General features: G+C 55.8%; 2 protein-coding genes and 1 long non-coding RNA gene across 9 annotated transcripts in view; 2 read left to right on the top strand and 1 right to left on the bottom strand.

Moving 5' to 3' along the window:
* Positions 1 to 15,188, top strand: part of ZNF385C (zinc finger protein 385C) — a 51,898-nt gene that overhangs the window by 28,687 nt on the left and 8,023 nt on the right. The window lies entirely within an intron of this gene.
* Positions 6,604 to 14,794, top strand: C21H17orf113 (chromosome 21 C17orf113 homolog). Its single transcript, XM_058284258.2, has 3 exons — positions 6,604 to 6,626; positions 7,496 to 11,580; positions 12,667 to 14,794. The coding sequence occupies exons 2-3, from the start codon at positions 11,038 to 11,040 to the stop codon at positions 14,149 to 14,151; spliced, it is 2,028 nt and encodes a 675-aa protein (XP_058140241.1). The 5' UTR covers positions 6,604 to 6,626; positions 7,496 to 11,037; the 3' UTR covers positions 14,152 to 14,794.
* On the bottom strand, positions 11,866 to 13,420 carry LOC111758892 (uncharacterized). The gene is made up of 3 exons (XR_009182474.2): positions 13,330 to 13,420; positions 13,051 to 13,198; positions 11,866 to 12,226 (listed from the first exon to the last, which is right to left on the bottom strand). It is a non-coding gene; the product is annotated as an uncharacterized lncRNA (long non-coding RNA).

Below are 15,188 nucleotides of genomic sequence, written 5' to 3'. Positions count from 1 at the left end.
TGCCCTGCCTTGGTGTCCTCAACTGAAAAAATGGGGAGATGCAGCCATCTGCCTGTCCCCCCACCCCAGGCTGGTGAGGGAGGGGGAGGGGAGCCTCCTAAGACCGTCCCGTCCCCCTCTGCCTCTAGGCCCAGCCAGCCAATCAGAGTGGGCCTACCCTTGGTCCATCATCCTTTGCAACTTGACACCAGAGAGGAGAGAAGGGGATTTCGGAAATGACTTAAGCTCAGGCTTACTGAAATGGCCAGAGGGGCTTTGGGTGGGAAGGGCAGGGCAGACACTAAGGGGGACAAGAAAGCAGAGATGTAGTCAGACTAAAATGGATTTCAGGGCAGAGACAGCTGCAGATGCAGCCAGGGGCCCAGCGGAAGGTCCCAGGGTGGCAGCCGGGACTCTCCCTCCCTTCCTGCGCCCTCGGGCCTCCCCTTGCTCCGGTCCTGACAGCCCCTTCATCTCCTCTCCGTCTTTGACTCCAGAAGTCTTTGGCTGCAACCTGGGCCCAGGAGATCAAAGACCTTGAGCTCGGGTCACGCCTGAGTCACTAGCTTGATGCGCTCCTCGCTCCCCCCTCCCTGCAGATGGATTAATTTCAGTCCCATCAGGAGGCCCTGGAAGCCCTCCAACCTGTCCCCTATCTCTTCAGTGTCTCCCTGGGTTGCTGGTTCTTCCTCATTGCCCCCCCCCCACTACATATTGAGGCCTTTGGATGCATGTTTCAAAGAAACAGTGTTCCCCTAAGGCCGCTGGGAAGTTCTTCTTGTGGTCTAACCAGCGCCTGCTATCCTCAGCTCCTTAAGGGGCAGGTGTTAGAAGTGGCTCCCCTCCCCCGCCCCTGTGCTCCCTGGACACCCATCGCACACCCGGGGCATGAACCTGACCGTCGGCACCGCCCCCTTGCCCCACAGACCACCAGGAAAGGAAGACCCGTCTGGGTGGAGAATTAGGGGGCTTAGCTCCAGTCCCCGCCCCTGCAAAAGACAAAGATTCTGTCTGTGTCTCTGGGTGGGTTAATTAGCTCTGGGCTTGAGTTTCCTTCCTCCCACGACCCAAGCAGCTACTTTCCCCCAGAGCCCCTTCCTAACAAACCTGTTTTCAGGAGCTGCTGCTGCCAACCCCTCCCGGAGACCTTCTTTGTGGTTTGGGGACTGACTGCTCTAGAGATTACAGGTTATTGTCGGGTGGAGACAGCAGGCTGAGCGGGCGGGGGGCAGCATGGGGACCAGGGCTTGGAATGCGAGATTGGATCCAGCTGTGGGCTGGCTGCCTCCTCTCCCCCATTCCGTGCTCCTCCCTGCCACCAGGTACTCAGGTGAGTAGAAAGCCAACCTGTTTTCAGGAAGAGGGAAATGAAGGGGTCAACAGAGAGAAAGGACGGGGTGGTGGGTGAGGGAGGGGTGTCAGGAGTTCTGGCTGATCTGATGAAAGCCCCCTGCCCCTACGTCCTTACTGGCTTTGCCCAGTGGCAGTTTCAGGGGGCCCAGGTACTGAACTCAGAAGGACAGCACACCTGGGCTGTCTTCCCCCAGCCCCCATGGCCAATAAGTACTCTGATGAAGTGGTAGAACTTTTCTGAGTCTAAGTTTCCCCCTCAGCAAAAGAAGGGCAATACAAGAGGGTGGTGGGTGGAAGCTAGACCGGAAAATGGACTCCTGCAGCAGCCCCTGAGCCAGAGAGCAGCAGGAACTGGACAGCAGGGAGAGAAGGGGTCACCTCCTTCCCCGGAGGACTCTGTGGGCAGGGCCCTGCGGGGGTGGAGGTGAATGGGATGCTCCTGTCACCCTCCCCAGGCCCTAGTCTCCACATTTGCCCCACACTTGCACACGGCGGGAAGGAAGTGCCTTGTTCTTTTCACCTGTGGTTGGGATGGAAGAAACCAGGGAAGAGGCAGCTCCCTTCTGGGGAGGGGAAATTGAGCCCAGGAACACGCTGCCTTCCAGGCAGGACCAGGAGTCCCTCCCTCTTGCCCTCCCCTCCTGTCCCTCTCCACTCCCCCTTCCCTCTGTCACTCTGGCTGTATTTCATTTGCTCTTTCCTCTGCACTTCGCTCCGCGGTGCCTCCAAAGGCAAAGAATGCGTTTGGGTGAGTGCTGAGGACGCCTGAGCTGGGGGGAAAGGAGGTAGCTTGGAGAGGGGGGGCCAGCGAAGGTGGTCCTCTCCCCTCTCCCCAGCTCCATCCTATTCCTGCTATTGTTGGCCCCCCAAAAGTCATCTGTTGGGAGACCCCCATAGCCAGTCGATCCTGTGTACCTTTTCCTCGAGTCCAGGACTGGGCAAGGGAGCTCCCACTCTGGCTGAGAACAAAGGTGGGAGGGCAGGAATGGTTGGTGAGCTGGACGCCCACCCTGCAGGCACTAGGGGCAGTGCACATCTGCCCAGATGTCTGTCCAGGGAGCCTGGGTCAAAGGTTCCTTGTGTTAAATCACAGCTTCCACTTCATTCAGAGGAGAGGGAGGACAGAAACCGGGCTGGGCTCCTTTCTGAAGTCCAGCCGCTGTGCTGGGGTGGACATAGATGTCCCAGCTTTATCTGTGGTCTCCCCACTTACATTCCCACGCAGGGGGTTGCCCCTACAAGGGGTAATCTTTTAAATCCCCACCCCATCCCGGGGATGGGCAAGGGTCTGGGAGGCACGTTTCTCTCGGGCCTGGGCTTTGGGGTCTTCTCCCAGAGCTCGGGAGGTGGGAGGGGATTCTGGAGCACCCACAAAGGGGGCTGGGGGCGCAGGGGAAGATGCTGTGGTGGGAATCCGGTGGGGCAGGGGGTGGTGGCTCTCGGCTCGACACTCCACTCCCTGCCTCTGGCGCTCTCTCCCTTCTGGGCTCCCATCATCTTCGCAGAGTTTTGGTTTTATCTGTGATAGCCATGTAAACTTCCTGGTATTTGAGGTGTGTGTGTAAGAGGGGGCAGGCTGTGTCTGGCTTTGTGAGCTTGTGCATGTCAGGCGCATTTAATTTTGTAGGGGGAACGTGCGCACGCGTCTCTCTCCGGGTGAACGTGCCTGTGTACAGGACTTTGTGTAGATGCAGCTGCCTTTGCGAGGGTGTGGCTGCCGCATGCCCACGGCCGTCCCCTCTCTGGGTCTGCGTGTTGTGTGTCTGTCCCTCTGAGTGTACCTGATCTGAGTGTGCCTTGCGTGGTCCTGTCTGTCCGCACATGTGGGCAAGGTCACGTGTGGCCTCTGTGCTTGCCTCTGCCCCTTAGCTGGCATAGGTGTCCGTCCCGGCCCGGGCATCACCTCCACGGGTGCAGTCATCAGCACGGAGATGCTCCGCTGTGGATGTGCGTGTGCAAGCGTGTGCTCTGGCCATGGTGCCTGTCAGTGTCTGCCAGTGTGCGGGGGTCCCAGAGTGTGTCAGCAGCACGTGGTTCCCCAGCTCTCTCCTTGTGGTGGCAGCAAGGATGGTGTTAGTTCATGAGCCGCCCACTCCGTGCCCCCCTCCCAGCTTTGGATGGACCCCTGGACGGGCCTCTTCTCCAGCATTTGGTCTGGTTTGTTCAGTGCCCAAAACAGCCCCCACCGCCGAATGCCCTCAGAGAAGACCCCTTCCCCCCCCAACGACCTTTTTGCGGGTGTTGAATTCTCGCCCCGTGGCGCCGTGTGGGGCCGTCCTGGGGCAGGTGCGAGGCTTCGGCTTCTCCCTTCACCTGCACGCAGCCTCGAGCCAGGCGACCCCACGTGTGTGTGCACGTGCGGTGACCCTCGCACAATCCCAGTGGCCCCAGGCCGGGTTGGCGGTGAATGTCAGAGGCAGCACAGAGCAGCGCAGCGGGAGGGGCTCCGGCCTCAAGCAACACGCAGCCCGGGCCTGGGGCGGGAGGGCAGCGTCTGCCCCACGGCACCGGGTGGAGCGCTTCGTGCTGACTAGAGGGAAGAATGGGTCACCAGGCGCCTCGACACCTTCCATCCACAGCAGTGGACCCACCCACCTGCCAGCATCCCCCCTTCAAGTCTCCGCCACACCCAGCACCTCACTCGGTCCTCAGACCCATTCCCGGCCTCTGTTCCTGTCGCGCCCGTTCCTTCCTCCCTCCACGCCTCACTGTAGTTCCCACTGCACGGGGAAGGAGACCGCGGTCCTAGCCACGTCTAGCCCCAGGCCTCAGAGTTAGAAGGACTGGAGCTCCATCCCAGTCCTCTAGGTCTAGGAGAGGGGGAGCCCCTCCTCCACCGTCCTCCTGCAGGAAACCACCGCCCGTCTTTACCTCTCCTGGGACCCCGGAAGAAGTTGAGGGTCTCCTGGGCATCTGGGAGTTCTAGGAAGGGGTCGCTCCTACCTCCCTCTCATTCTCCTTCCCCCACTTCTCTCATCCCCCATATCAATAACTCATTTGATTAAGACGTGGAACTGCCCAGCTCAAACACCTTGTAAGGTTCCCCATTAGACCAGAAGATCAAAATTCCCAGCATTCACTTGGAGCCTTCCCGCATCAGGGACTGCCCACCCCTTCCTCCATGCCTCAGCTCTAGGGTGACCTCAGCAATTAAAAAATATATATATTTTGAAATAATTTCAAACTTACAGGATAGTTGCAAGAATAATAGAAAACCTATACAGAGAACTCCAACATACCCTCAGACACCCAGATCTACCATTTTAACATTTTGCTACATTGGTCTTATCATTCTCTATCTATCTATCCATCTATCTTTCTATCCATCCATCTATCCACCCATTCATCTATCCATATACCTTTTAAAAAAACTTTTATCTTTTTTTTTTAAAGATACATAGATCACATAAAACCATTTATCTTTTATGAACCCTTGAGTATAGGTTGTATATATCATACTCTTTGAATATTTAATACTTCCATGTACATTTTCTAAGAACAAGGATATTCATTTACGTAACCACCTTAGGTGCAGTTAGCAAGATCAAGAAATTTAACATTGGTATAAAGTTTACAGTCTATAGTCCAAATTTTTCATATGTCCCCATAATGTTCTTTTGGGCCTTTTCTCCTCCATATTAGATCCAGTCCAGAATCATGCATTGCATTTAATTGTCATAGCCTCATTAGTCTTTTTTTTAATTGTGAAAATATATATGCATCACATCTCAGCTAGTCCTGAGCATACTGTTCAGTGGGATTAATTAATTCTCAATGTTGTGCTACCCTCACCACCATCCATTACCGGAACTTTCCCATAACCCCAAACAGAAACCCTGTACCCATTATGCATTAACTCCCCACCCACCCCCCTCCCTGCCCTCTGGTAAACTGTACTCTACTTTCTGACTCTACGAATTTGCATATTCTTGCTAGTTCATATAAGTGGAATCATACAGTATCTGTGTCTGACTTATTTCACTCAGCATGCTGTCTCAAGATTCATCCATGTTGTAGCATGCGTCAGAACTTCATTCCTTTTTATGGCTGAATGACATTCCATTGTATGGCTAGGCCACATTTCGTTTATCCATTCATCTGCTGATGGACATCTGGGTTGTGTCTACCTTTTGGCTATTCTCACTAATGCTGCTGTGAACACTGGTGTACAAAAATTTGTATGAGCCCCTGCTTGCAATTCTTTTGTGTATATACCTAGAAGTGGGTAGGTGGTACTTCTATGTTTAACTTTTTTGTGTGGAACAGTCTCCACAGTAGCTGTATTATTTTGCATTCCCATCAGCAATGTACTAAGGTTCCCATTTCTCTGCATCCTCACCAACACTTGCTATTTTCTGTTCATTTGTTTCGACTATGTTCGTTCTAGTGGGTATGAGATGGCACTTCCCTGATGACGCTTTCTATTCCTATTGACAGTGTACAAGCGTTCCAATTTATTTGCATCCTCAACAGCACTAATTCTTTTTTGTTTTTTAAAAAAATAATAACCATTCTAGCAGGTGGGATCTCATTCTAGTGGGCCTGAGGTAGGATCATTGTGGTTTTGATTTGCATTTCTTTACTGGCTAATGACATTGGGCATCTTTTCTGTGCTTGTTGGCCATTTGTGTACCTTCTTTGGAAAAATGTCAACTCAAGTCCTTCGCCCATTTTTTAATTGGGTTGTCTTTGACCTTGGCATTTTGAACCTGCAGTGCACCTTCAGCTTTCTCATATTGTTTTGCCATTTCCACTGCCTGAAATGCCCTGCCCCTTGTAAAATTTCATTTATCCTTCTGTGAAACCTAATTGACTTTCCCTACAGACCTTTAACTAACCATCTGCTCCCTGGTGATCCCAAAGCACTTCGTTGGGAACTCTCAAAGCACTCGCCAGGCTGCAGCTTCCTTAGCACTCTACCTGTTCCTCTCTCACCGACTGTGAGCTTCTCTAGGAACTGTGGGATAAATGTGATGAATGAATGAACTCTTGAATCTCCCGCTCCAGGGAGAACATCCTTCCTGTAGTCTAACTTCAGTCATTCCTGCTGCAGTCCAAGCAGCGGGAGGAGGCTGAGGGTGATACCCGGCTAAGCGCACCCGGCGAGCTCCGCCGCAGGTGGGAATGGCCAGGTGGGCCCCGGGGGCGCCGCCACCCCTCCCGCGACCCCTGCCCGCGCCGGCAGCTGGCGCCTCTTCGCCCCGGTTACCACTAGTGGCTGCTGTCGCTCAGCGGAGCGCAAGGAGACCGCGGCCAGAGCGCCCACCGCCCAAGATGGTGGCTCCCGTGTCTCCGTGAGTGTGCGGGGGGCGGGGAAGGGCACCCGGGCGGGCTGGGAGCCGCGGCCGGGCGCCCCCTCCCGGAGCTTCGGGGCCGGGGGCAGGCGACGCAGGGCTAGGGGCGGGCGGAGCAGCCGGAGGGCGTGCTGGGGCATCTCCAGGACCCCCACAAGGGCTCTTTCACCATGCGCCCCCCAGAGGAAGTCCCCCAGTCCCCAGGAGGATGGGCAAGGGGTACAGGGAGCCCCCATCTCACCAGGAGTGGTGGGGTACTAAACCAAGCAGCCCAAATGAGCCTGGGGAGGCGGGGGAGGGACCACTATCCCACATAAGTACCGGTGGGCTAGGAGGAGCAGCGGACCAGCACCCAGGCGCCCCAGAGGTCCCTCAAGCGCCCGAGTATGGAAAAGTGTGAGGGACCTGGGTCTGTGGCGGGTGGGCCCTCCCAGTCAGCCTTGGTCACTAGACCTATACGGTCACACTTCACTTACACCCGACCAGCCTGGTCCCCCAGTGTGGGTAAGGAGACTATCAGTGGATTCTGACCTGTTTTGTTTTGTTTTGTTTTTTCTTTTTTATGAGAAGCTCTGTCCAGTAAAACTTTCTGGGAATAAGTAAATGTTCTCTATCTACACTGTCCAGTACAGTAGCTACCAGCCACGTGTGGCTACTGAACACTTCAAATGTGGCTAGTGTGATGCGGAACTGAATTTGAAATTTTTTATTTAATTCTAATTAATTTTAATTTAAATAGCCATATGTGGATAGTAGTTACACTATTGGACAGTGTAGTTTTAGGATCTCCAATTCCCATGTCCCCAATCCCCATGTACTCCCTTGGTCTTTCATTGAAAGGCCCTGAGACTCATTTTCTCCTTCTGCAGAATGGGGCAGGATAGCCAGCTTCTGGGTATGAGAAAAGGCTCTGACAAGCTTGCAGAAGGGTGACACCTTGGCTTTGCGCCTGTCCGCATTCCCAAGACTTGTGGATGGTGGTCTGGGAAGGTTATGGAATCAAGAACTCTTGGAAGGAAAGGCCGTCAAAAGTAGCTGTTTTAACCACTCACCACGCACCCAAGAGCTTACCCCATTGCTTTCTCTGCCTAAGAGCTCACTCTTCCTTATTCACTCGCTCTCCAAATTGTGTGGTGCACCCGCTGAATGCCAGGCACTGTGCCAGTCTCTTGGGGTCCAGATGTGACTAAGGTAGTTACCTACCCTGCCCACAGGGAATTTGCGTGGGGATGGGGGAGAGAGACAGCCAGGCAACAGAACTGAGCAGAAAGAAGCAGAGATGTGTACGCTGGAAAGTGTGATAAAGGTAACAAATGGGGGCAGTGACAGAAATGAAAGAAGCGGGACTTCCTGGGAAAGGACAATTAGGGAAGGTTCCTATGAAGAGGGGATGGTTAAGCGAAGGCCAGAGGGTAAGGGAAATAGGACAGTATATGCAAAGTCCCTGGGGTTGGGAACCTGCCCTCGGGAGGAACTGTGAGGTGGCTAGTGTAGCTGGAAGGGGAGGCTCAAGTAGCTGCCAAGAGGTCAGCAAGGTCTGGGCATGAGGCAGGATCCTGCAGATCTTGAAAGGGATCCTGGCGCTGGCCTCAGAGCAGGGGGACTATGATGAGGTCCAGAAAGTATGATGAGGTCCAGAAAGGCAGAGTGGAAACCTAGAGACCATCAGGTAGTGACTGCTGCAGTCCCAGCAGGAGACGAAGGCAACTTGAATGAGGGCAGGGGCAGTGGCATGGATGAGTTACAGGTAGATTCGGGAGGTGCAATCAACAGGACTGTGGATGGACAAGCTCCTGGATGGAGGAGAGAGTGGGGATTAAAGGGGCAGGTTTCTGACCAGAGAAACTAGTGGGTGGACAGACCATTTCCCGAGCTGGGGATGATGGAAAGAGGATTATCTTTTGTAGGCACAGATGGAGAGTTCTGTTTGGATGGGTCAGGAAGGTAACTGGAGAGGTGTGAGCCCAGAGGAGTGTCCAGGCTTATGTTTGGGAATGGTCAGTAGAAATGGATCTGAACTCTTTGGACAGTTTGAAGTTGGGAAGGAGAGATGACAGCATAGGTCAGGGAGTGGCTGAGATGGGAAAGGACAACTAGGGGATGTAGGGTCTTGGAAACCAAGAAAAGAGAGTGTTTCAAGGGGGTGTGGCACTCAGTCCAGGGGAAGACCACCGACAAGTCTCAGCCTATCTGGCAACCCAGAGCCCCTCTCCTTCCACTGACTGCCGCTGCCTGGGAATTGTACTCGTCTGTCTTATTTTACCCACCTACAGGGTGCCAGGCCCATGCAGGGTGCCGAGTCTACATACCAGGTGAACAAGACAGAGTCGCTGCTTCCCCAGGGCTTAGATTCATCTATCCGACAGTTGCAGAAGTTCTTTTGTATAAGCCAAAATTCCACCTTTTATTTTTTGAGACAACTTTTGCTGAGAGCCTTCTATGTGCCCAGCTCTGTACAGGCACCAGAGATAAGAAAATGAACAAGCATATTCTTGGCCTTCCGGGAACCAAGTGCAGAGACACACAGAGAGTCTGCATTCACGATATTGTGTTCCAAAGAGCCATGCACAGGAATTATGGAGACTAGAGGATAAATACCAACCCAAGCTGGGGTGGGGATGGGGGGAGTTAAAACAGGAGAGGGGCTGCCTGAGTTGTTCTCAATGAATGAACGGGAATGAGCTAGGAAAAGAGGAGGGATAGGGAATCCCTGGGACTGAAGATGAAGGCAGGAACAGAAGTAGCAGCCCACTGTGCGTGGGGAACCCCACGGCTTTGGAGCCTTGAGCAGATGGGGTGGTGGGAGGCTCTGATGGCATTCACTTTGGCTCACTGTGAGGTGTGTAGACCAGGGCAATGGTGTGCCAGCAAAGAGGGGGAAGCAAGGGAGTGCCGCAGCTGGATTCGTGTTTGAGCGTGTTCTCCCTGGCTGCTGGGCATACATGGCGGTGAGCAAGGCAGCCATGGTCTCTACCTCTATGGGGCTGCATCTAGCAGGGGACACAGACCATTCCAGAAGCAGCTCCAAAGAGTGGGACAGGGGCCAAGATGGGAAGAGTACAAATGCTTTGGGGCCACTCACCTAGTTCAGGGGATGGATTTAGGGGCACGATGGTGCAGACACAGAGGGAGCCGAAATCCAGGTGAGATGGTGAGGACCTGAGCTGGCCTGAGGCTGGGCAGCTGGTGGGAGAGGCAGTGTGGCACAGGGTCTCAGTGTGGCCTGTAAGAGGACTTGGGATCCCAGTTCTACCTCAGCCACTTACTGGTTGGGAAAGCTTGATTAAGTCACTTACAGTCACTGAGCCTCAGTTTCATCTTCTCCAAAATGAAAATAGCATCACCCCCACAGAATATTGCAAGAGCACTCGCAGCTTCCACGTGGAAGCATGGTAAAGTCACAGCACAGTACAGGACCCAGGTCATGCTCAAGAAACGGTAGCTGCTGCTGCTGTTATTAGGTTTGAAAGATGATTAGGAGGCAGAGTCACCAGGCTTGGGCCATTGCCTGGCCAGGGCCTCTGGTCCTGAATGGCTCACCCTGACCTCGTGCCAGGGGTGCTGGTAGAGGGAGGGAGATGGAAAGCAACCAGCTAGCTGCTTTCAGTCTGTGGCCCGGCCCCCTGGGCAGCTCCCAGTTCTGGGCTCCCCTTCCCAGCACCACTCTTCAGGTGTGTGTGTGTGTGTGTGTGTGTGTGTGTGTGTGTGTAAATCCTAGTCCTCAGTCCTGAGGCTTTGTGCTAACTTCCTTCTCATGGAATAAATGTCTGTGGGCTGGAGGGACCAGTCATCCTTTGGGCCAGGAGTCAGGTTTGAGTCTTAGTCTTGGTTCACCATGACTTATTTATGGGACCTGAAAACCACTGTCTTTCTCTAGGACTCAATTTCCCCACCTGTATGTGCATAGACCAAACCTGAGGCTCCTTGTAGTTCTGACATTTGACTTCTGAGATGCTTCAGCAGTCAAAGCCAACCAATGCCCTGTCCTGGATGGAAGGAGCAAAACTTCGGAAGGGTCCGATGTCCCCCTAACATCCCTGCTTTGCATAACGCTCCTGGCCCCTTGCATGGCTCTGCCCACTCCCAAGAGCCCCCCCCCACACTGAGTGCAGTCCACCCCTCAGCGAGGTGGGCTCTGTGCAGCGTGAACCCTGCCACCCTTCCCTAAACCACCCCACCCACAATGGATGCCCTAACACCTCTCCTTGTCTCTTCCATCTCCAGTCCCCCACCGGCGGAGCAGGAATAAACTTTCCTGGCTAAGTTAGATGGATGGTCCCTGTTAGCCTGGCAGGCTGCCCCCTGCTGCCTCCCCACCAACTCCCCTTGCCAAGGGAGGTACCTGTGTGTGTGGGGGTAGGGACGAAAGCATTTGGATGGGGGTGGGGGGTACCCTGCCCAGCAAGCAGGAATGGTGCCCCCAGGAAAGAAACCAGCCGGAGAGGCCTCCAACTCCAACAAGAAGTGCAAGCGTTATTTCAACGAGCACTGGAAAGAGGAGTTTACCTGGCTGGACTTTGACTATGAGCGGAAGCTAATGTTTTGCCTCGAGTGCCGCCAGGCCCTGGTGCGGAACAAGCATGGCAAAGCCGAGAACGCCTTCACCGTGGGCACGGACAACTTCCAGCGCCACGCCTTGCTGCGCCACGTTACCTCGGGAGCCCACCGCCAGGCTCTGGCCGTCAACCAGGGTCAGTCTACTTTCGAGGGCCCAGCTGAGGGAGGAGGGGCCTACCCAGGCCTGGCTACCACCCCCACTTCCAGGGGTGTCAAGGTGGAGGTGGACCCGGCCAAAGTGGCTGTGCTGACCACTGTCTACTGCATGGCCAAGGAGGACGTGCCCGACGACCGCTGCTCTGCCCTGCTCGAGCTGCAGAGGTTCAACCTGTGCCAGGCACTGCTGGGCACGGAGCATGGCGATTACTACAGCCCCAGGCGGGTGAGGGACATGCAGGTGGGTGGCAGCCAGAGGCATGGGGGAGGGCTTGGGGAGGGAGGATGCCGAGTCGGCTGGGCACAGCCCCAGCATCGTGTCAGCCCCAGGGCAGCAGCCAGGACACTTCATTCATACTTTTGTCCTTCAGAACCTTCACTGAGGGCCTACTGTGTGCCAGGCCCTGGGCCAGCTGCTGAGGATACGATAGTGAACAGGCCAGATCAGGCCCTGTCCTCCGGGGGGAACAGGGGGCCTCCCCTCACTACTTAAGCCAGAGGTGGCAAACTGATGGTGGAGGCTTGATTGGCCCAAAGATGTGTTTTATTAGTTTCCAAATTAAAAAAAAAAAAAACTGGGAGGATTATGTAAAAAAATCTGGATTTGTGACTTGCTTTCATGCAAGTAGCGGTGGAGTTGCAGAGTAAGTCCCTGTGGCTTATCCCTGGCTCCCTTGCGCCCAGGGTCAGCCACGAGGCCCCTGGAGGCCTGCAAGGTGCAGCTTCTGTCCTGGGGACCAGCTGGGAGGCTGCAGCGGGCGGCGGGGGCAGTTCACACAGCTGGAACCCTGTGGCAGGTCAGGAGCGCAGAGAACATGTCAGCCAGTTAATCCCCGTGCTGGATGGTGCAGGAAGGACCCCAGGAAGACTCAGACTCAGGGGCTCTGCTGTAGAGAAACAGTAAAAACTAGCCTTCCCAGGAGCTCAGTGGTGGAGCTCCTGCTTCCCACATATGAGGTCCGGGGTTCAATCCCCAGTACCTCCTAAACATACAAACAAAACACCCAAATAAACAAAAACAAAACAAAATAAAAACTAGCCTTCCATGGTTCGTAATATATGCATACATTTGAAAGCTCACCTGAGCCTCATGACAACCTTGTAAGGAGATTGGAGCAGGTATTAGTCTGATTTTAGAGCTGAGAAAAATGAGGCTCAGAAAAGTGAAGTGGCTTGCTCAAGGTCACACAACCAGTAAGTGACAAAGCCAGGTTCCATCTGACCCCAAGGCCTGTGCTTTTTCCACCATTCGCACTGCCTGCCTCCACCCTCCCAGGACAAGCCTAACTCTGTCCTCCCTCCCTCCCTCTCTCCCTGGCTGCTCCAGGTGGCCATCGCCAGTGTCTTGAACACAGAGGACTGCCAGCGCCTGAAGGCATCCCCATATGTAGGGCTGGTGCTGGATGAGACCAGGGACTGGCCCAAGTCCCACAGTCTGGCCCTGTTTGTCACTTCGGTGTCCCCCTGTGATGGCCAGCCTGCCACCACCTTCCTGGGCAGCGTGGAGTTGCAGGAGGGTGAGGCCACCGCTGGCCAGCTCCTGGACCTCCTCCAGGCCTTTGGCGTGTCTGCTTCCAAGCTGGCCTGGCTCAGCTCCAGCCTCCCCAGGGACCGCCTGGAGAGTGTGGGCCTGCAGCTCCAGGCCGCCTGCCCACTGCTCACCGAGCTACACTGTCTTCCCGGCCGGACAGACTCTGGGCTCCCTGCTTACCTGGGTGAATACGAGAGCATACTGGATGCCCTGTTCCGTCTCCACGGTGGCCCTTGTTCCCACATGGTTCCTGAGCTCCGGGCAGCACTGGACCTTGCAGCTATTGACTTGGCAGGGCCACGGCCAGTGCCCTGGGCCTCTGTGCTACCTGTGGTGGAAGCAGTGGCTGAGGCCTGGCCTCGGCTGGTGCCCACACTAGAGGCCACAGCCGCAGCCTCACCCACTTCTGGGGCACTGGCCCTTGCCCTGCGCCAGTTCACCTTTGTGGCCTTCACCCACCTGCTGCTGGATGCTCTGCCCTTCCTGCAGAAGCTCACCCTTGTCTTGCAGCCAGAGGAGCCTGACTTGGCCTTGCTGCAGCCCCTGGTGATGGCGGCTGCAGCCGCCCTCCAAGCACAGCGCAGCCCGGGTGGGGCCCATCTCCAGGGATTCCTGCAGGAACTGGCATCCTCGGGCCCCGACGGTGGCCACGGGCGCTGCACCTATCGTGGCATCGAGCTGGCCGGCTACTCGGAGGCTGCCATCTGGGGCTTCCAGCGGCTACAGGTCGCCTTCCTGGACTCCCTGCGGAGGGGGCTGCGGGACTCCTACCCCGGCGCCTCGCTGGCCGCCGTGGCCGCCTTCGCTACGATCTTCGACTCCCGCCGCTACCCGCAGGCGCCCGAGGAGCTGGGTGCGCACGGCGAGGGGGCGCTGCGCGTCCTGCTGCGCGCCTTCGCGCCCGCCGTGGTGCGCCAGCGGGCGCTGGGCGACTTCCCGCTCTTCAAGCGCGTGGTGTTCAGCCTGGGGCGGCCGAGCCCGCGGGCTCTGTGCGCCAAGCTGGCGTGCGCGCACTCGGAGCTGCACGAGCTCTTCCCCGACTTTGCCGCCCTCGCCGCTCTGGCCTTGGCGCTGCCCGTGGGCGCGGGCCTCCTGGACAAGGTCGGCCGCAGCCGGGAGCTGCGGGGGTGGGGTCAGGCCGGGGGAGGGGAAGGCCGCAGCGGCCACGTGGTGAAGATCGCCGTGGACGGGCCGCCGCTGCACGAGTTTGACTTTGGGCTGGCCGTGGAGTTCTTAGAGGGTGGGTGGGGAGAGGGAGACCTGGGGGCACAGCTCCCTTGAGGGCGGCTCCCCTTCTTTTGACCCAGCCAGCCTGAGGCGTGAGACACTCTGTGTCCAAGCTATACTTGACTGAGCCGTGCCCAAGCTGACCTACTAACCATGAACTCTCTGCAGTCAAGGTCTCCCATCCACCTCCCTGGTGCTCCTTCTGCTCCATACTGAGTTACTAACTGGGCCTTGTGGGCTATGCAGGGGACTGGGTTGACAGGGGCTGGGGCAAGTACGCAGCTGCTAGGGTCTCGGGTACCCTAAATTGCTCTTGTGCTTTCAAAAGTTTGGTGAGGAGTAACTCACCACTTCCCTTCTAGGTCTCAGTCTAGTTTTGACCCTACAAAAGTTCTGTGGTGATGGGAGGGAAGAAAACTGGGTCTTGGAAAGTGGGAGGTTGGAGAGAGGCAGGATTTCTCCCCTGCAGATCCTTCCCAGAGTGGAGAGCGGTGGCTTTACTTGTCGACACAGGGACCTTCTCTGTGCACAAGTTAATGTAATAGTTCAAGGGCACAGCTGGCAGGCAGTGGTTGCCTCCCCACCCTACCCCACCCCAATAGTCTGTCTGAGGGCTTTTCTGTATATGACTGTGTATATAGGCATATAAATACAGAAATGTGAAATAAATCTATCTTTCATAGTGTTAACACAAAAATCTAAAAGAACTTCTTTTGGTTTTGCAACAGGGTCCCAGAAAGTCCCAGGGGACTGAATCTGTTGCTAAACTTTTTCCTCCTCAAAGCCTGGGTGCTCTCCAGGTTCCGCATCCGCCCTGCCCTTGCCTCTGACCTTTAGACCAAAGGCCTACACCACCACGACCACGGCGGACCGCTGCCGCTGCCGCTGGGGCTGGCCTCAGGGCCTGGCTGGCGGCGCCTGAGGGGTTTTTGTTTTTCCTTTGCCTCCTGGGGGAAGCAGCTGGGGGCTATCCAGAGCTGGGGATACACCCCTTCCTATCCCAGCCATTTTCCCATCCCTCCTGGCATCCCTCGCTGTGAACCCTGTGGGGACCAGGAGCAGGGAGTTAGAGAGTGAGAGAGAACTGGACA

The sequence above is a fragment of the Dasypus novemcinctus genome, chromosome 21, assembly GCF_030445035.2.
Source record: "Dasypus novemcinctus isolate mDasNov1 chromosome 21, mDasNov1.1.hap2, whole genome shotgun sequence".
NCBI classification, from domain to species: Eukaryota; Metazoa; Chordata; class Mammalia; order Cingulata; family Dasypodidae; genus Dasypus; species Dasypus novemcinctus.
This window is presented reverse-complemented; position numbering and strand designations above follow the sequence as displayed.

Excerpts from the sequence above, each read along its gene's own strand:
- C21H17orf113 (XM_058284258.2), top strand. The coding sequence starts at position 11,038 with ATGGTGCCCCCAGGAAAGAAACCAGCCGGAGAGGCCTCCAACTCCAAC. Across the intron at positions 11,581-12,666 it reads GGCGGGTGAGGGACATGCAG|GTGGCCATCGCCAGTGTCTT; the intron begins GTGGGTGGCAGC and ends TGGCTGCTCCAG.